At 44.5% G+C, this 21,518-nt stretch overlaps 1 protein-coding gene across 1 annotated transcript in view; it reads right to left on the minus strand.

The window, feature by feature from the left end:
- Nucleotides 1-21,518, minus strand: part of DAPK2 (death associated protein kinase 2) — an 82,914-nt gene that overhangs the window by 32,010 nt on the left and 29,386 nt on the right. The window contains exon 3 of the mRNA XM_061595879.1: nt 12,544-12,642. Within this exon, the coding sequence (XP_061451863.1) occupies nt 12,544-12,642 (99 nt within the window). The remainder of the gene's footprint in view (nt 1-12,543; nt 12,643-21,518) is intronic.

Genomic DNA, 21,518 nt, shown 5'->3' on the forward strand with positions numbered 1-21,518 from the left:
GTTGTCATTACTTTAGTCTTCTTGACGTTCAGCTGTAGTCCTGCTTTTGTGCTTTCCTCTTTAACTTTCATCAGCATTCGTTTCAAATCATTACTGGTTTCTGCTAGTAGTATGGTATCGTCTGCATATCTGAAATTATTGATATTTCTCCCTCCAATTTTCACACCTCCTTCATCTTGGTCCAATCCCGCTTTCCGTATGATATGTTCTGCATATAGATTAAATAAATAGGGTGATAAAATACACCCCTGTATCACCCCCTTTCCGATTGGGAACCAATCGGTTTCTCCATATTCTGTCCTTACAGTAGCCTCTTGGGCAGAGTATAGGTTGCGCATCAGGACAATCAGATGCTGTGGCACCCCCATTTCTTTTAAAGCATTCCATAGTTTTTCATGATCTACACAGTCAAAGACTTTGCTGTAATCTATAAAGCACAGGGTTATTTTCTTCTGAAATTTCTTGATCCGTTCCATTATCCAACGTATGTTTGCAATGTGATCTCTGGTGCCTCTTCCCTTTCTAAATCCAGCTTTGACGCCTGGCATTTCTCGCTCTATATATGGTAAGAGCCTTTGTTGTAGAATCTTCAGCATTACTTTACTTGCATGGCACAGCTAACTTGGGTCTATTAATTTCAATGGGTCTACACCGAGTAGAATTTCACTGTTTTATTTATTTGTATTTTCAATAGCATACCAATGTACATTATTAATTTGACATTTTGTAGTAGTATAGATAATCCTATCACATTTTCTTTATTTCAAGATCTGAACAGGGTGGTTCACGACAGATGCTCTTGGAGGTCACTGATTCATAGGGTCGCCACAAGTCGTAGTCGACTTGAAGGCACACAAACAACAACAATATCTACATGTATATACACTTTCCCATTTTTTTGTCTTGGAATTTATTGTACCATCTGAATAATAAAAAACAGACAAATATTATTAATAAATCATAAATTATATTTATGTGGATGTGTAGGGGTTAAGATTAAATTATTTTATAGTTTAAGAGACTTCTATGAATACAGGAAGGCATTCGGCCCTCTTCCTGCGGAATATTTCCCTGTACAAGATTGCTTTGTGCATTATACCCAATTCAAAAATAATCATGGTTCAGAGCAGCCTTCTGCAACCTGGTGCCTTCTGGGTGTCACTGGGCTCCAGCTCCCATCAGCCTCAGCTAGCGCAAACAACATCAGAGATAATGAGCGCTGTTGCATCTGGAAGCACCAAGTTCGCTTCATCCACCACTGTTTTGTGACTTGCTCCGCCCCTACACTGCCAGTAATTCAGCCCTATCCTGGGGGAGGAAGTTTGAGAGCCCCCATCTTAGCTTATTTGGTAGGCTTCTCTCAAAGAAAAGCTTATTTCTTTGGCATGCAGAAGATTGGAAAACAACGCCTAAGAAGATGGCATCTTCATCCATGCTGTTGAAATAAGCGGTGGTACTTTGTCCCTGCTCTGCCACACCATTGTTGCTAAGGAACCCAGATTTTAGCAGGACAGAGCAAGGATGGAGAAATTTTTGGATCTGCCTTGAAGATTCCCCTGACAGCAAACAGCATCCTGCTTTTAGAAGCAGCTGCTCAAAGCAGAGGGGGTGGGTGGGAGAGAGAGAAGGAAAGTGTGAGTGTATGCCCAGCCTTAAAGCACTGTTAAAATTATCCTTAGCTTGGAAGCTGAGAGATTATATGATACACGGGACAGAAACTTTGGGATGTTTCTGACACTTCTCTCCTCTTGGCCTTTCGCTTCTTGCCCTGCCACACTGACAAACAGACAAAGGTTCAACTACACCACCCTGAGCCCAGCAGAAGCTCACCAACCTGCATGCCGTGATCTAAAAAGGGAACTCCCTGGCACTCACAATCTGCAATGTAATGTTTATTTTTTGCTGGTGATCTTGTGCTGGTGGTCTCAGCAAAACACTCAAGGGGCAAATAAAGAAATATCCTGGTTACTCACACACCCTACAAAATGACCCTCCTCTTCACTGCTTTCCCCCCTTCTATTCCTGGAGACAGAATATGGCCAAACTATCCTCTGAGCTGAATTCTAACCTGCAGGAGCCCAAACAAAAGGAAGCACGAGGGGGGGAGGATTCAGTTTGTACACTCAAGATAGTTGAGGAAGGAGAAACAGAGGTCAGATCCAATATATTGACCTACACAGGTCCAACCCTCCCCAGCCTTGATTGCACTGAAAGAACAAGGGAAGAAAGCCCTGGTTTGGGAATGAAGGGGGTTTAGGCTCTGTGTGATCTTTACTCCGAACAAACAGGCCCACCTCCATGCTCCAGCTGTCTTGGACACACCTGGACAGGTGGCACTTTTCCTTTCTATTTGAGGCAAACAGAATGAGCCTGTAGAAAAAGGTGTCAAGAGTTGCAAGCAGAAGAATCCAAGCAACAGGTCCACAGCTGGGGGTGAGGTGGGGAGGAAGGGAGCAGAAATGGGTCAGGCTCCCCTATTCACCAGAATTTTACAAAGTAGAAATGTTGTGTGCACAAGGACACCCATGGCTGCATAAAAGCCAGACAGTTATACACAGATATGCATATACACAAAACGCCTTCCTAAAAACACACACATCACATTAATCATGGAATTGTGGATATGGAAGGGATCTTAAGCGGTAATCTAGACCAGCCCCCTGTTCAGGGCAGGATCTGCAACTGAAGCTTCCGTGCGAGGTGGGCCTCCAGCCTCTACATTAAGTGCCTTCCATGCAGGAGAGCCGACCACTTCCCAGGCAGCCTGTTCCACTGTACGACTGCTGTTACTAGTTAGGAAGTCTCTCCTACTGCTCAGGCAAAATCCGCTTCCCTGCCATTTCCACCTCTTGGGTCTAGCCTTGCCCTCTGGAGCAACAGGGAACAAGCCTTTGTGACAGAGTTTCAGCTGTCTGAAGGCAGCTATCACATCTCCCCTTAATCTTCTCGACTCCAGGCTGAACATGCCCAACTCTCTCAAGTGTTCCTTACAGGACTTGTTTTCCAAGACTCTCAGCCACCCTGGCTGCCCTTCTCTGGACACACTCCAAATTTCTAATGGGGTGGGGGAGGTGAAAAGGAGATGGCTTCTATATCTTCCAGCATTTCACACATGGAGTAAGGACAACTTTGTCTACCCCCTTGGCCCACCAAGGACCACTTGGTCTCATATCCACTACTGCAAAATGCAGAATGCTCATCGCTGCCTTTGAGGGGCAGCCAAGGTGACACCTCCCTCCCCTGCCCCCAGACACTGGCTGTGGCTGTTGTTTGGTTGGGGGTTATACACAGCAAAGGGAGAATTAATTTTCTCCGGTATTCCAGTTCCTGTTTAGATGCATTGCTTCACTAAAGATAGAAGCAGAGCCAAAGTCATTATGTCTGGAATGGGAAGCAGCTGCCACATAGATATTGGGGGGGGGGAGCCAAGTAGGGCATGGGCGGCATGAAGCACCGGAGAAAAAACGAGAGCAAATGCTGCTTGGAGAGATGCAGCGGGATTTAAAGGGGTGGCTGGTGCTAACTGGGGGAGGGGCTTCCCCTGAAATGCAAATAAGCAGCTTCAGAGAGGCCATTTTTGTGTCGCCTGTAGAGGGCAGAGAAAGAGTTAATCTCCACCCCTGGCTATGAGGGGGGAAGAGGTTCGGAGCATTGCCAGTTTTTCTTCTGCGAAATGGGTATTTTGTGCTGCCTATGACGTCTTCTTAGATTTCCAGATCTGTCTCAGGCCCAAAAAGCTAAACAGGGCAACCACTAGAACTGCCAGGCAGGCATCTTCCAATAGAATAAAACCTAACAACCTGCAAAGGCCTGGGCAAGCAGAGGCATTTTCCCTTGGCACCTAATACTATGAGTGAACTGCATTAATGCCATTATAATTACCATTTCATCAACACAGTTCGGTCACCCAAGGAGATGCCTGTCTTTGGCCTGCATACCAAAGACAGAGGCCCCTTTAGCGCTCTTTAACAGCTGTAGTTGGTCAGGGAGTCATTGACCCATTTTGCTTGGAGGAGGCAATGCGAGGGCTTCTGATGAATAATCTCACTGGGCGGGGGCAGGGGGCGTGCAATTCAGTCTTACTGAAAGCATTCCTTTCAATGGCCTTTCTCTCACTTGTGCCAGATGAAGCCATTTTTAAAAACTCCTACAAGGCTCAGAATGTTGCCAATTTCTAAAGAGCCTCTGATATTTTCATGATGCACTTGGAAGCCTCCTTTTCCTTTCCTGATACAGCTTCTGAGCAAACCTCTATGAACAGGGAGCAAAAATAAATGGCCATTTTTTAAAAGATCAGTTTGCATAAAGACATGCAACAATTGTTTTCCTTTGTTGTGACGTTGCTGCCTGAAGGCACACACACTTTCCAAGAGATTCTTTAAAAGGCTGCATAGCAGCAGCGCCCGTTATCTGAGGCCGCCTTTCCTTTTAACAAAAAGCTGCTGTGACCATAGCAGCTCCACTTAGCACCTATGGGGCAGGAAAACAGCTCCCAGTGACAGCTGCTCCATGGAGAATTACATTCCCTTGCTGAAAAGTTCAGGCAACAGAGTATGTCCTGGGTAAAATAAAAAAAAGAAACAAATACAGAAGTGCAAAACGTTCAGTCAGCCCCACCAAAAATTACTGATTATGCTTCTCTTCCCCCCACCCCTGTGCCAGAGTTCTGCCCTTTATCAGACAGTCCTTCCACCTGGAAAGAACAAGGGGATGAATCATTCTGGGAACAGAAACATGACAATTTCCAAAAAGCGTTTCTACCCATTGGTTCTCTGAAATAAATGCTGATTGAATGTTGAAAGATTTGGCCCAAACTCATTTGGCCGTTCCCAAATGCCAAACCCATTAACCCCCTTTCTATACTAGCCAGAGAGCCTTCCTGAATTTCACACTGATTTTCCTTTACTGTGAATGGCTACCTAGCTCTTGAGCTGGTCCCATTCTGCCGATGTCAGCTGTGCTAGTAAGAGGACAAACACTGCAGAAGGGAAGCTGGGTGGCTCTCTCACTGCCACCAACACATCACTGATGTGCCAGAATCCATCACACGCTTTAATGTCCAGAGGGGCCTGCAGCATTAGACTCCCTTGCAACAAAACAACAAAGGATCTTGGGGCTAACATGGACTACAGAGTATACTGGAATAGAAGAACTTCAAAGGGAAACTGCAATGTGAGACCCCTGAATTACAAACATTAAGAGGGTCACTTGTGGACGGAATTGGCACAATGGATTTTTATTACACTTAACAATTAGCCATTTCACAACTGTTTTTTGTGAGTGCTCACTATTGATAATATAATTATTTGAAATTTGATTTTTTTAAAATATGTCTTGAAGTTTTTATTAAATAATTTCAAGATGTTTCATGGGATGGGAAACGACTCATAAAGCAAACAAACAAACTGCCATCTGCCAAGTGTGCCACCCTGGGCTTCTACTGGGAGGAAGGGCAGGATATAAAGCAAGTAATCAATCAATCAATCAATCTATACTTTTCTGCATTTCCTTTTGTTTACAATTCCCCCATCTCTCCCTTTCTGTCTCTCTGTTATCTGCAGCTCAGGCTAAGAATTCATACATCTGGTGTAGACTGTAGGTCAGGAAAACTTATGCCATAATAAATTTGTCTTTACTGTACCACAAGACTTTTGGTTGTTTAAACTTCAAATTGAATCCATTATCAAAGGGTCCATGAACCAAAGGGAACCCTACTCTGACCTGGGCTGCATCCCCCACCTGCCAGGAAAGGGGGAGGCCAACCTGGCCCCATCCATCAGCTTGCTTTCCTCTTCCCTTCCCATGCCTTTTTCCTTTTGGGCTGTGTCTGTTAGATTGTCAGCCTTCAGGTAGGGACTCCTCTATCAAAATATGCAAAGTGCTTAGAAAATGTTATATGCTTTGTACGGGTTAAACAATAATAAAATCATCAACAACAACATTCATTTAAGAATGGGTCAGTTCACATGTAATGCCAAACCATGGTTTGGTGTTATATAAATGAGCCCTGTGGCCATGTGTGCCCACCCCCTTGCCCCACATGCTCCAACTGAGTGAATTACTTCCACTTTAGCAGAAACCACAAATCCACAGCTTGGTCCTGGTTTCAAATCCTACTTTGAAAGGCTCACACTAACCCTAACTTGCTGGCTTGGATGAAATGGCACCCTCTGGCTTCCATAAAAGTGGAACTCACTCATAAAAGCAGCACACACGGGGGGGGGGAGTCAGCACAGGGGATGGAGGGATGCATGCAATGCCAAAGCGGGGTGCAACTGCACTGACTCCAGTTCCTCCCATCCTGCTTGCCCTTCCCACTGTCAGCGTTTTAACTGCCAGGAAGTCCCTCAGAGCAGGGATCTGGTCATTTTGGCTTACGCTAATCTGTAAAGCCAGGGTGGGGACTCTGAGGCCCTCAGCATGATTGTGAGGCCAAGCCACCTCCAAGGATCACGCCCTCTCCCCAGCGCTGCTCCTTCAGTGACGCTGCTTGGCTTGCATGTGACTTTGGGCTGTGGCAATGCCATTTGCTTGCTTGCTTGCTTAGAGGGAGGGATGGGGGTGAAAGTGGAGAAACTTCAGACTTTTGCATGGCTTGAAGGTAACCTACTGCACAAAGGTTAAGAGTCACATCCATTCCCAAGCCCACTTTTACAACTGGCCTTTCCCATCAGTGCCACGTGGCCTCCAGGTGGTTCCCCATGAGGCTGAAAAATGCCCCTCCCCATTCTAGAGCTTTTGTTAGATTGATAATAATCTGAGTTGCTTCTTCATCAAAGTGGGCAATGAAGCCAGATGGCGCACAGGGTCGTGCATTTCACAGCAGCTTCGTCTCGCATTCCACCGCCCGCCCTTTCCAAGCAGGGAGATGGCCAACACCCATCCTGGCATCATGCTTTATCAGCCCTCTGCCATCTCCTCCCTTCAGCAGAATGCCCCACCTATCTCTGCTTTCACTTTGGCAGGTCAATATTTACCCAACAATCTCACTCACACACATATTACACATCACTGGTCAAAGTGTCATCAGCTCCTGTACAACAGCCTTGAAGAGGACACAGAGTTGATTTACCATGGTCCACAGCAAGCACCATGGCAGAGAGACTGAAGCCAGCCAAAAGGGATCCCAGCAAAATCAGCAAAAGTCAGTGTGTGGTCAGAGGAGGAGACGTTTTCCATGGGTGTGGGGAATCTGGTGCCTTCCAGATGTGGCTCCCACCATCCCTGACTGTCAGCAGTGCCTTTTTGGGGCCAATGGGAATTGGAGCCCAACAACTTCTGGGGAGTCACAGGTTCCCCAGCTCTCCTCTGCACCCTCCAAGATCCATCAAATCAAGCAATCAGATGCAATGAATTAGAAAATGATTTCCAGACACAATGGGGTTTTCTTTAAATTGCAGACATAACTAAGTAATCCACTTCAGATGATGCCACCATCAACCCATGGTGTGATTTATTAGGCTGAGATGTAGTTTTTGTTGCAAGCGAATATTTAGTTGAGAGATATAAAAAATGTGTATACACCTGAGGAAAAAACATCGCACTAATATGGAGCTCTTGGCTAGCCAGGGGTAAGAAGACCTGAATCAGGATAATAATAAATTGTCCTGCATAACGTATTAATCTTGTTGTTGTAGAGTAATTATGTTTTGTGTATTAAGTTGAAAAACAATCTATCTATAAAAATTTATTCCCTGATTATATAGTATATTATCATTATTAACTGATAATAGTACTATGCACAGATTTATTTATGTATTATGTACATAAATAATTTATGTATTATCTGCCAGGCCCTGATCCGAACAGGTGCCCCTGCTCATGGGAAACTAGCCCCACTCACTGCCTCCTCTGCTTCTGTGGCACTGGGGGAGATGGGGAAATCGGTGTGGGGACTGCGTGGGGCAGGATCTATTGCTCTTCCAGGTCACTGGCAGCGTTGAGATTTGCTCCCCTTCCTACTCTTCTGAGGACACGTCAGGCTTGAGGTCTGGACAGGGCTAGGACGAGACCTGCACATGTGACAAGCCTGATCAAATGACGAGGACAAGCCTGATCAAACGTGCAGGAGAGCCTCCAGGAGAATCTATGCATGCAGGCGTGGTCTTGAGGGCACACAACGCATTCATGCTGCTGAAGCAAAACAGGTTTGAGTGTGGTCAGTATCTGGAAAGGAGAGTGCCTTGGAACTCTCCCGAGTTCCATCATGGAAGAGAGACGGGTTACAAAATAATTACACAAATAAATGAAACTCTTAATTCATGTGGGTGTGTCAGAGAGGTGTCCCGTTACAATTTATCAACGCAGGCGCCAAAACGTCTGAACTGGCCCTGGCGCAAGTTTAGTCCTGTAATAACATTTCTGCTTTTCTGATCTAAGGGAACATCAGTTTTTCAACATGACACACCTACCATTCTACCACAAACAACCCATAAGCAGAAGCTTTACAAAAAGGTGTTACAGAACCGCTGGATGACAGCCACGAACATGCCTGACAAATAAGGACTTCCAGACAGCCGTGAGCTGACAAACCATTTCAAATTCCCAGCTACAAGCATCTGTGGTTTCAGTGCTGCTGGGGATATGCACAGTCCTCCTGATTTTTTGTTCCAGACCTTGCAAAATTAGCTACCAAATGCTCAGAGGAGTTGTCAATATTTCCAAAACATACATGCAATGGCAAAAGCAGTGCTTCCAAAAACACTGGGCCTCAGGGTGCCATGCCACTGGAATACATTTCTGATTCACCAGCTGGGTGGCAAAAGAGGATACTGCTTCCTCCTTCCTCTTCTTTACAAGACATCAGAAGATCCCTGCAACAGCCACTGGATCAGGCCAAAGGGGGCACATGGAGCCCAGCATCCTGTTCTCACAGTGGTCAACAGATTGCCCACAATGGGAAGCCCACAAGCAGGGCCCAGGGCCCAAACATCTGAAGGGCACCAAGTTGGCAAAGGCTGCTGTGATGGAATGAGAATAAAATATTTACTGGTTTTGTTTGTGCTTTATACATTTTTAAGAAAACATACTGTAAATAATCATATGAGTAAAAAGAAAATAAATATAAAAAGGAGTCAGGCAATTATTATATTCAGTCCTGGGCCCAGAGCTCTTCAACATTTCTTTCATTTACACATTTCTTTCCTATGGAGGAATTCTGTCCATAAGAGCAGAGGGTGGAGACAGCCAAAACCATCTCTGTCTCCCGGCTGGACATTCAGGTGTATTTGCATACACGATTAACAGCAAAGCATTTCACCAGTGTAGCCAAAAGAAACTTCCTTCCTTTCATTTTGAGAGCAAGATGCACCCCTTAAACTCACTGAACAACCAAATAGGGGCCACATGCCAGCAAGGGATGTGGCCAAACTTAGGTGTAGCCACACAGACTGTCACATATGCACGCATGGACTCGGCTCAGGTGAGATAGGGGGGAGTTATCACCTCTTCCTGTTCCTTAAATGATCAGTCTGATGACCGGGGAGGAAATGATTTGCATCCCCATCAAGGTGATGCACTGCGTGAAGAGGCTTCAGTGTCTCTGCCCACACCAGAATTGTGCCTACTTTTTAAAAAATAACCTTTTGCTGCTGCTGCCAAATTCAGGGGAGTCTGGGGAGGGGGCAGAATAAGCTAGTTGGAGGGACACATCAGGCCCCCAAACAGGAAGTTAGCCAGCCCTGCTGTAAACTTCCAAGTGAGCGGCCACATTACTTTTATACAGCAGCCAACACATAGCTGGCCTTAAATAAATCTTAATAAGCAGCATGGGGGAGGGAGTCGCAGCCTCTCCCTCCTACAAAGGGGGCAGCTCGGTGGGACAGCATAGCAGTTCAGTTCGGCCTATAGAACGAGATAAGGTGAGTTTTTCCAATTTACGGTCCCTGACAACTATTTTGCCTAAAACCACTTTGTTTCGTGCAGGTGACACACCTCCTCAAGAGATCTTGACATAAGTCTCTTCAACTACCACATACATCTGTCAGCACCCAAATTCAGGAAGAAAAGGCACTGCATAACAACAGCATAGAATAACCCTGTTTACAGAATGTATGAATGAAGCAAGCAACTGCTTGTCTCTCTCGTGCCCTGTGCACTGACAGCACATCTCGAGGTGGGCCTTCAGAGCAGCTGCTCTGTGCAATGTGCCAGGAAAGACAGGGCTAGTTCACACAGGCATCCCCTACTGCTTGATGCCAAAGTTATCACTGCGTGTGAATGAGGGATCACAAGTTCAAAGGCCCACAGGCTTCCAGTCGCCACAAATATAAAATGGTTCACACCAGTGAGATATCAAGCAATTCCCCCTACCTCTCTGAACTGTTCCACAGAGTTTGCTTGTTGGACCAAATCAAGCCTGAATTACAATTCATTTGTTTTATGCTTATGAATTTGTATTCTCAGCTTAACCTACCTCACAGGGTTGTTGTGAGGATAGCATGGGGAAAAGGAGACCCATGAATGCCACCCTGAGCTCCTTGGAGGAAGGGTGGGATGGATATAAATGTAATACTGATAAATGGGGGGGGGGACTTCTCTCCAGCCTGCCTGCCGCCAATTTTGAATTGGGCGAGGGTTTGGAAGGATGAAAAAAGCCCAACCTAAAAACCAAAGAAAAAAGAATCTGCAACACAATTCAGATCTACAAACACTGGACTTTGCATGTAGGTCCTTGGCAAATCCATTGTATGGTTGTCTACTAGGATGTATTTTCCTGGGTGGGTTCTGCAGGCAGGGTGCAATCCATGTTCCCGTACTACATATAGGTTCTGCACACTGATTTTCATCTGAACCATCCTCGGCACCACCCTGCTTTTTGTAATAGTGCTGTAGATTCGCCATAATATTTTATAGTATTTTTATCCTCACAACCAGGCCCGGTTCTAAAGGGCGGCCAGGTGGGGCACTGGCCCGAGGGCCCCTGGAACTACAGAGGGTCCTCCGCTCTCCTTCCACGATCAGTGGAAGCATCCACGGACCGCCATCCCCCGCTATCCCCCCGCTTTACCTACCTTTCCGTTGTTTTTTGCGGTGCGCAGATTTGCCATCAATCAAGATGGCAGCCGAGGTTTCCTTAAGGAGCTGAAGCCTCTGCCACCATCTTGGCTAATGGCACGCATACATGCTACGCGCGCACGTTGCTGCCATCAACAAAGATGGTGGCAGAGGCTTCAGCCCCTTAGGGAAACCTCGGCTGCCATCTTGATTGATGGCAAACCTGCGTGCGCCGCAAAAAACAACGGAAAGGTAGGTGAAGCGGGGGGATGGCAGGCGGCACGGAAGCTCCTGTCGTGCGGTCCGCGGATGCTAAAGTTCCGCGGATCGCGGAGGGGGAGTAGAGGGGCCGAGGGCAGGCTGGTACCCAAGGGCCCTGGCATGCCTGGGGCCGGCCCTGCTCACAACCACCCTGTAAAGTAGATAATAGTGCAATTTTAGCAAAACAACAAAAAGTACAGTACTAGCACCTTCAAGACTACCTAATTTATGATGGCAAAAGCTCTCTTGGACTAGAGTTCACATCATCAACATCATTCTTGGTAATTCATGAAAGCTATCCTGTTTCCTAGCGTTTAAAGTGCTAGTGGGCTATTATGTCATTTCTGCTGTAAACTATGGCTAGCTGGCCCCTGTCTCCCCAATATGGAATCTCTGTCTGTATTTAATACAATGACTGCACAACAGTAACTTCAGCCTGAAATATAAACTCTTCATTGTCATCAAGATACTTGGAAATGTAGCTATGATTTTACCAAAATGCCAAGAAAAAACCCAGAAGCAACTGGCTCTAGCACCCAGATAGTAATCCCTGTAATGTTGAGGGAATCCAGAGACTAGAGCGGTTCCAGGTCAGGTTTTGCCAAAAAATCAGAAGCTGATGTTACACTCCAGGCAAGAGAGGGGGGACGTCCCGGCCAAGGCAATCCTTTTGGATTGAGATTAACTGAGTGGTGCAGAGAGCTGACTGGCCACAGAACAGGATATTGACAGAAAAATATCTCTCTCTACATTGAAATGGATTATGGAAGGACATGCAGGACAGAAGAGTGTGAATATGAGATTTGGGGGGAAACTTAAAAATAAATGGCTGGGCGTTTAACTTGGTAGGACTAAACTCTGGTTGCCCTAACAAACCAGACTCCACTGAAGAGGAGCAAATAGGAGCTTCCCCACCCCATGCAAAGAGCCAATCATCCAGAACAAGACTTCAGCAGGAGGCAAAGTGTTAAAGCCCCCTCCCTTGCACACATTGGTCCCAATCCAGCTCTCTCTCACACGCTCCATGTGATTAACATAGCATACTGTTTGGCCCTCACGCATATGCCAACTGGTGGTTAACCAGACATTAAAATAGATTGTGTGAACAAGCCCATAAACAGGACATCTTTGAGCTGTGTCAAGAATGCCACAGACTTGATCTCATGTTCGAACAGCACAACTAGACTGTCTGTGAACATCTCATGATATCTCAGCAGTTTGGCCAATAGCTAAGGCAGCTCACAGGTGACGTTTTTACACAGACAAGTAGGGAAAGTTCAGGCTTACCTTCCTAGCTCTTCCCCGATTTCATAAACGTCCTCTACCTTCTGTTGTTTAAATACGGCCATGCCTGGACTCCTCATTGATGCACACCGTTTAATTAAGCTGGGAAATGAAACACACACAGTCAGACTCGGTATTCTTCCTGTGGACAAAAACTGCTGACCACAATTGCAAAGAAAAAGCCGTAATGTATCACATCTCACCTTCTGCCCTCCAAAAAGTACCAGACAAAAAGATGTTGCAACATATAACCAGTACCAGAGAATGCAGTCTTGTACACCAGTTAATTAAAAAAAGATGTTGCAACGTATAACCAGCATCAGAGTAGGCAGTCACGTACACCAGTTAATTAAAATGCCTTAACACACACACACAAATACCTGTCCAGACCTTGTGTATTCTATCTAGCTCAGCAATAAGAAATTGCTGTTCTGTGGCAGTCGTTCATGATCTACGAGCTGTTTAGTATTCGGTTGTTTTGTTCCATCAGCGAAAGAGCTCAGAGTTAAGGCTGGGCCAGGCCGGGGCCTAGCGAAATGGCAGCAACCATAGGTGTTAACTTTGGATTCCCCCCGGGCAGCCAGTGCCAGGCAGCACTGACAGGCTGACATGATAGACTCCGTTACAACAGCAGCCACAGCAAAGGCCTGCCTCGTCTCTCTGTTGTGTCATACTACAATTTCCATGATTCTTCGGGGCTTTGTTCCTATCTGCCAGCATTTCTTCCTTTCTTTGTGTCTTTGCTTATTAAGCATTCATACCCTGCCCGGAAGGGCCTGTGGCCCTCACAAGATGGCATAGTCTTTCTCCCTGGCTCCACCCAGGCTGCAAGGCAAGGCCTCAGTTGGGCCCAGCGGACTGCAAAGCTGTAAAGAAAGAATGAGGGGGCAAGGAGAGCCAAAATGGAAATGGCAGGGGGGGGGGAGCCATGAAAGGAGGAGGGGAAGGAGAGAACCGGCAAGAGACCCTCCCCTAGAAGCTGGGAGGGCAGGGAGGAAAAAGGGGGGGAGAGAGAAAAGGGGGCGGCAGAAAGAGAGTGAAGAAAGAGTGGGTGGCCCTGGCCACCTTTGGCTCTGGCCTCGTCCCCCAAACAGGTTACCCCAAAGAGAATACAGCCCTCAACATAATAAAAGATGCCCTACCTCTAGGGTTGCCAGGTCAGAAGCATCCAAACCCTGAAGGGAGGGCCCTGGTGATGTCATAGCGAGCGGGCTCTAATAATGTCATGGGGAGTGGGCCCTAGTGATGTCCTGGGGCGGCCCCTAGTGATGTCATTAAGGATGATACATTAAGCATCAGCCACAGTTGCTTGGAGCATACCACTCAAACAAAAAAATTCTCTGATTGGAAATTAAGATAGAGATCTTAGCTAAATGAGGGTGTTTCCAGGTCCAGCTGAAGTGACAGGATCATTCCTTCTCACCTAGGGTTGCCATACTCCAGTTCCACAAATCTGGGCAGGCTAATTTGCATATTATTTGCAAATTATTTGCATATTAATATTTGGATTGTCCAGTTGTTTTCTTTTTGTGCCTAGGAATTACCACCAAAAACTGGGGAAAGATGTGAGAAATCTTTTTTTTTTAAAGCAACATTTTCAGCCTTAAATGCCTAGACTCGTTTCCAACACTATGGAATATTTATAGATTGATTAAGAGGATTTATATGCTGCCCTTCTGGTGTTAAAAACAGAGCTCAGGACAGCTTACAAATATAATAAAAACAATAAAAATACACAATCAATATAAAAACATAATAAAAACACAAAATAGCAACAAACATAAAGTAAGTCAGGGCAGCAGTACGGTTAACCATTACATATACGATATATTTCAGAGATGTGGTGGGTGGAGAAAAAGAAGAAGCCAAAATGTTAGGAAAAGGAGTCTTTCACACCACATGCTTAGTTGTAAATACTGTTGCAGCAAGTTTTACAAGTTCCCCCAGTATTCCACTGGTGCAGGCACTCAGACATTCAAAGTATCTGTATGTTTCTTAGGTTTTATAAAAGCAGAGCTTTGCTTAACTCAAAATTTCTTCTCCCTTTGATCAACCACATCTACAGAGTTTCCACCTCCATACTCAAAATGAAACTGGGCCTGGAAGTGTGCAACAACCCCACACATACCTTGCTAATTAGATTACCAATGCCAGGATGTCTGTCTTATCAACTACTCTCCTGCTCCCCCCCCCCCGCCACCAGGCATCATGAAAGACCCAGTCCTGGGCTCAGAAAGAAAATAAATATCTGGTCCTCTTCAAAGTATTGATAAGCCTCCTGTTTTAATTAAAATAATAATTATAAATTCTTGCTCTTATCACTAAAGGGAGTTAATTACCTTGCATATGGCTGCTGTTGCTTCTATGGCTGTAACGGAGTGAGGTTAAAGATAAGTGAAATGCAAATAGGAAAAAAAACACAAAAGGCAGTATCACTTTCCTAAATGTAATACCATACCAACCATGACAAGATTCCTCTGAGTAAGGCAGAAAACTCAGCATCCCACAATCAGTCAGGATTCATAACCAAAAACCCAAACTAAAAAAATCCTAGCAGCCAGTCAGCCAAGGTCACAGAAATCCCCATGCAGCACAACCTGACCTGGGGACTGCAGTTAATGCAGAATGCTGCAACACAATTGCTGACATGAGTGAGACCCTATCAGCACATAATACCTCTGCTCTGAAATCTGCATTGGTTGCTGATTTGCTACCAGGCCAAGTTCAAGCTGTGCTTTCCATGTTACGGGTGCCACATAGTACAGTACTTGTTCTGCTCTTGTAAGAAATCAGTCCTGTAAAGTGGCAGCACCTACGCTTTGGAACTCCTTGCCTATTGACATTAGGCAGATGCCTCTTTTCAGCACCTGCTAAAATCAGTTTTCTTGAGGCAAGCCTCTCCAGGCATAAAGAAGCTATTGTGTTTTTAAATCTGTTTTTAACTCATTGTTGTTTTTATTATTTTGAATGTTTTTAAGTATCTGTCCTTAACGCTTTTGCCAATAATTTTATTGTTTTAATTCTTTCTGTAAACCGCTTAGAGATTTTCTTACAATAAAGCGGTATATAAATGTTGTAAATAAAAATACATAAATAAATGTTGGCGTCACTGTGGCCCTTGAGTCTCTTCCCACTTTTAGGAACCAAGGAATCTGCCTTATACTGATTCAGGCCATTTCGTACAATGATTTCTTAAATGCAACACCATACCAACCACAACAAGATTCCTATGAGTAAGGCAGAAAACTAAGCATCTCACAACCAGTCAGGATTCCTAACCAAAAACCAAAAATATGATAAGAAATATTTATATAAGTATGACTATCAAATATATTTATTATTTACACAAACTGTAAAGATATTTATAGTGCAATCCTAGGTTTATGTATTCAGAAGCAAGTCCCAGTGTATTTAGTGGGCTTTCTCAAACAGGGACAGAAATGGAACCTCAAGTGATAAGCAACTTCATTCACACAACCCAAAATTCTGAATCATGCCACTTTATGCTGTTTTGCAACTGTTTATACTTGTTTTTATGGTTATTGGATTTTAAATGGCTTTATTTCTTTTTGTGAGCTGCCTTGGTTTCCAACCCTACCTCACAGGGTTGTTGGAAACACTCCATACACACACACACACACACACACACACACACACTGCAGATGTATAAATACATACAGCCCATATAGTAGTTTATTGTCAAACCAGTTGGTCATTGCAGAAAAATCAGTATTAGTTTTAAAAAAACCAGTATTACTTTCCTACAGAATAAAAACTGTAATACCTAAGTAAGCCCTGCCTACTTGATTTAAAATAGGACTGGAGCGGAAACAGAAAGAGTTAGAACACAAACACAATTCTTTTTTACATTCACTTCAAAGTCCCATTGATTTTCAGCACATTCATAACCATGTCTACTCAAAAGTCCTATTGAATTCAATGGGATTTACTCTGGGCATATGGGATTAGTATTGCTTTTACAAAAGCAAGTATTGGGAAGGTTTTCAAAACAACGCCCAGGATCTGACTCCTGCACACAAGAGGGAAAAAATCTGAAATGTATATACTTACCCAATTTATGAGATTTTCAGATAAACGGGGGGAAACCACCATTTTCTGGCATTGCAATGAGGTTTTCTAGGTCAATCAAACTGAAACACAACCCTGGCGTCACTGATTGGGTGCAATCCTGAACGGGCAGGGTTAAAGCTAGGAAGTGCTATAAAGTACTGTTTAAAGAAAGATTCAACAGCCAGGCTGACGTTTTTATGTATATCTCAAGAACCGGACCACTTAGACACTTAATTTTTTTTTTAAGTTAAAGCTGAGAATCCGGGCCACCTAAGAGGCTAAACGGGCCCCGGGTGGCATGCAAAGAATCCAGGTAAAACCCAGCTAACCAGGCAATATGACAACCCTATTCTCACCTGCTTAGAGAGCTTTGGTAAGGAACGTTTAATTTAGCCTACTTGCTTCTGGCAAGAAGATTTAAGTGCCCTCAGGCCAGGCCAGTCACCAGAAGGCCCTGTAGGAAAAAGGGAGCCTAATGTTGTGAAGATGTTAGATGGGAGCACTCAGGAGTAAAGCTGGATGCCCCTGAAGGCTGCAGTTCTAAACACGCTACTAAGGGACTAAGCCGCATAGAACTCAACAGGATTTACTTCTGAGTAGATATTGTTAGGATTGTGCTGTTGGTAAGGCTTGATATCCATATCAAAGCAGGGTTGGCAACCCCCTGCCTGGAATGCCCTGCCTGCCCTTTAACATGCCTGCCCCAAACTTCTTCACAGACTTGACTCTTCACTGCAGAGAGACGTTTGAGAAATGAGTAAGAGTTAAGAAGATCCCCTACTCTTCCTGCCTATTCTGTGGGTTGCTATAAACTCACTATGACAGCCAACCCAATTTCAGTGAGTAATAATTGACAGAGAGAAACACACACATGGTTTGGTCTACCTGCACAGGCAGTAGATTGGAAACAACAGCAGTTGAAGCCACACTTCCTAGTATGTGAATTCTCTTTTACCAATATTGGGCAAGAAACAAATCATCATGCAAATAACAAGGTGCATCATCAGTGGGTTTAAGGGGTTGAGCTGAGCACATTGAACCACTGTTGTTACTTCCATGGATGTAAGGGAGTAAAGTCTGAGGTAAATGAAATGTGAATAGAAAAAGAAAATCAAAAGACAGTGGAGATTTCCTAAATGCAATACCATACCAACCACAACAAGATTCCTATGAGGAAGACAGAAAACTCAGCACCCCATAACCAGTCAGGACTTCTAACCAAAAACCTAAACTAAACAAATCATGACAGCCAGTCAGCCAAGGCTGCAGTTAGTGCAGAATGCTGCAGCACTATTGCTGACATGAGTGAGACTCTATCAGCACATAATACCTCTGCTCTGAAATCTGCACTGGTTGACAATTTGCTACCAGGCCAAGGTCAAGGTGTGCCTTCCATGTTACAGGTGCCACATAGTACTTGTTCTGCTCTTGGAAGAAATTAGTCCTTTAGTGTGGCAACACCTACGCTTTGGAAACTCCCTGCCTATTGACATTAGGCAGGCGCCTTCATTGTACTCATTTTGGCACCTGCTAAAAACATATTTGTTTAGGCAAGCCTACCCAGGCATGTAGAAGCTATTATGTTTTTTACCTGTTTTTAATTTATTGTTGGGTTTATTATTTTGAATTTTTTTAAATACTTGTCTTCAACTGTTTTTGCCAATAATTTTATTGTTTTAATTCCTTCTATAAACCGCTTTGAGGTTTTTTACAACAAAGCAGTGTATAAATGTTGTAAATAAAACACATAAATAAATTTTGGAGTCACTGTGGTCCTTGGGTCTCCTTCCTCTTTAAGGCACAAAGAAATCTGCCGTATACCAAGTCAGGCCATTTGGTACCACCTAGCTCAGTACTGATGACCCTGATTGGCTCTCCAGGATTCCAGGCAACAGTCAGGTTATGAATAAGACAAATAAACTGTCCTCTTCAACAGTCCAGTAAAACTGAAAACTTGTTTGACTCCTTAACTAGAAAAGTATAACACTGCACCATATACACTTTTTACAATTTCTGTTCAAAAATTATTTGAAAGATAAAATGTATAATATGCCATTTTTTGCAAGTAATTAAAAAAAACTGCATGTACGCTTTTATAATAATTTTAACTAAAATTGTTTACTGTGCATGCCCACCAACATCCTGCTGTGATCTTCTGTTGTAGTGCAATCCTATGCATGTTTACTCAGAAGCAAGTTCCAGGCCTGTACAGAGTAAGAAAGCTTCATGCTGCTGAAAGCTATATATTTACTGAATTCCTGATGTGACACAAGCAGGAAAACTGTTTTCAGAACTTGAAATGGGGTTTAGCTATTGCCTGTGGTCAACAAATCTTGTCAATCACAACCCTGACTTCACTTACTGGCTAAAAACCTAAAAGGGCAGGGATTAGAGCAGCCACTTCTAACAGAAGTTGCGGGGGGGCTGACATTTAAGGTTTATATCTCTTGAACAAGACCACCTAGAAACTTTTTTTTAAATGAAAGCTAAGAGTCCAGAGATTAATGTGACTCATCTGGAGACCCGGAGAGGACCCTTCGAGTCTCTGAGCAAAAACTGGAGACCTGACAACCCTAGCTACCTCTGATGTAGATGATGGCCATTCTTAGGGGCAGAAAGAATTTTCCTTACATCAAGCAGCTATTCAGCCAGTACAGTAGTTAAAGGGTACAGAGAGACCTGGGTTCAAATCCTCACTCAGCCTATGAAGCTCATTGGGTGACTTTGGGCCTATCGTTCTATCTCTGCTTAACCAACTTCATAGGGTTATTGTGAGAATAAAATGGAGGGCAGACCACATGTGCCACCCTGAGTTCATTGAAGGAAAAGTCAGATATAAATCTACTAAAGACGGATTTAGTTCAGTTATTTATTTAAAGGAATATCAAGTTATTTACTGCTGCTTCCTCCAAGACTGTGGTTTAACTAGCTTGCTCAGAGGTATCAGTCCTGCAGGACACCCTCCTTGCTTCTCTTCTAGAAGGCCAAGGTCAGAGTTGTGCAAGTTACTTTGCAGGGCATCCATGGGCCTGGACAGATCCTTGCTTTGAGGAAAGGAAAGGGGTGGCTCAGTTCCCTTTGCAAGCCTTAAAATTCCTTTAAAACAACACCCTACATGACAAGAGTGCTGGGCACCCCTGCTTTGTTAATGTTACAAATAAGGATGCTGGACACTGAAGAACAACATCAGGTACAAAATGTTTCTGTTCAGGTAGGCAAGCACAGGATCTTGAACCCCTGCATGAAACTTTTGGAATGCTCAGAGACAGCTGCATCTCCAGACATACAACAAAATCCAACCCACGTTCACTTCTGATGCATATCCCTCTGCATTCTATGGGGCTCCTTCCCAGCTAAGCATAAATGGGTGTGCTGCCTAACAGTGCAATCCTAACCAAGGCTGCAATCCAATACATGTCTACTCAGAAGCAGGGGTGCAGTCGTCTGGGGTCTCAGACCCCTTCCTTTTTTGGGAGCAGGGTCCTAGCAAGGTCTCTATGTGTCCAGCATCCTATGAGCCAATCAGCATGAAAGCGGAAGCCACCAGGAAGAGTCTTCTAACATGCTTCCTTGTCCTTTCCTGATGATTGGAGCCAATGAAAGTGAAAGGAGGTGAGTCAGCAACTGAGAAGACTCTTGTCAGTAGCTAACACTCCCATTTTATGCTTATTGGCTCCCAGGGGCATTTGTTGTTGTGGGAAAAGGCACTAACAAGGATCTCATTCTCAACCCAGCAGAAAAAGAAAAAAGGATGGGGATGTATGGCTGTGACTATCAGCAAAGGACCCTGCACTTCTGAACCTGCCACTACACTACTTCTCAGAAGTAGGCTTCATGGGGTTCAATAGGGCTTACTCCCAGGTAAGTGTGTTAGACTGCAGCACAAGCCAACTCAGAAGTCAGTCCTGCTGAATCCAAGTGGGGCTGGGACTGCAGCCTTAATGAACTTCCATTGGGGGAAAGCTGCAAACAAGCCAGCTGATAAGGGGCTGGCCTATGTCCTGATGATCCAACCGAGTGCCTAACATCAGAGGATGGGGCCAATCTTGCCCACAGGGAGAGGAGAAGGAAGCTGCCGGGCTTGGTCCCCAGTGGTTTCGAATGCCCTCCCCCGGTTTGTAAGACCTGACCCCTTTTCCAAACCAGAGCACAGCCCCTCTTGCCTCTTTCAAAGCACAGTCGAGGTTGACAAAGCTTTGAGGGGAGGAGGCTTGCTCTTTCGGTCTTGGTGACTTTTAAATTGGTCTCAATTGGTCCTGTGCAGAAAAGCGGTGCACAAAATGTTAAGATAAACAGATCAGGAATGAAGCGGCTCTGCAATTGGAAAACATGGTACTGGCACATCAAAGAGAGCTGTCCTGTCGCCTTCCCACCAACCCTGCACCCTTGGGGACATTTGGCTCGGCGTCTTCTTTAGGGAAAGGTGTGTGGCTTAAAAAGGCTACTGGGAAAAGCACCTCTTAAAAAAAGAGCTGCATCATCTTGGAAGGGAAGATCCAGTAAAAAAAAAAACAACCCAAGAGAGTGGCTTGTAAGACTCCTGAGAACTTGGCCCATTGCTCTGTTGACTCACTTCTCCAGGGGCTTTTAGATGACAATGGAAGGATCTCAGTTGTCATATTTGCATAAACCTCACACATAACAATACTTAGCATTTATACATCCTTTTTAAAAACCAGATTATTCTACTTCTGAGCCAATTTTTGGCAACAAAAATACACAAAGGCTGGAGTCATTTATGGTGCGCTGTCCCACCAACATGGAACTCCCTTCTCTTAGAGGCATTACAAAGACTTTTTATAACCTCTCCATTTCCCCAAACATCATTTTTTGAACAGACCTCTTCCCCTCCCCCCAAAAAAGTTATTGCGTGGGATGACAAGCACACAATGAGTGTTAAAACATGG

Source organism: Rhineura floridana, chromosome 14 (assembly GCF_030035675.1).
Source record: "Rhineura floridana isolate rRhiFlo1 chromosome 14, rRhiFlo1.hap2, whole genome shotgun sequence".
Classification (NCBI taxonomy): domain Eukaryota; kingdom Metazoa; phylum Chordata; class Lepidosauria; order Squamata; family Rhineuridae; genus Rhineura; species Rhineura floridana.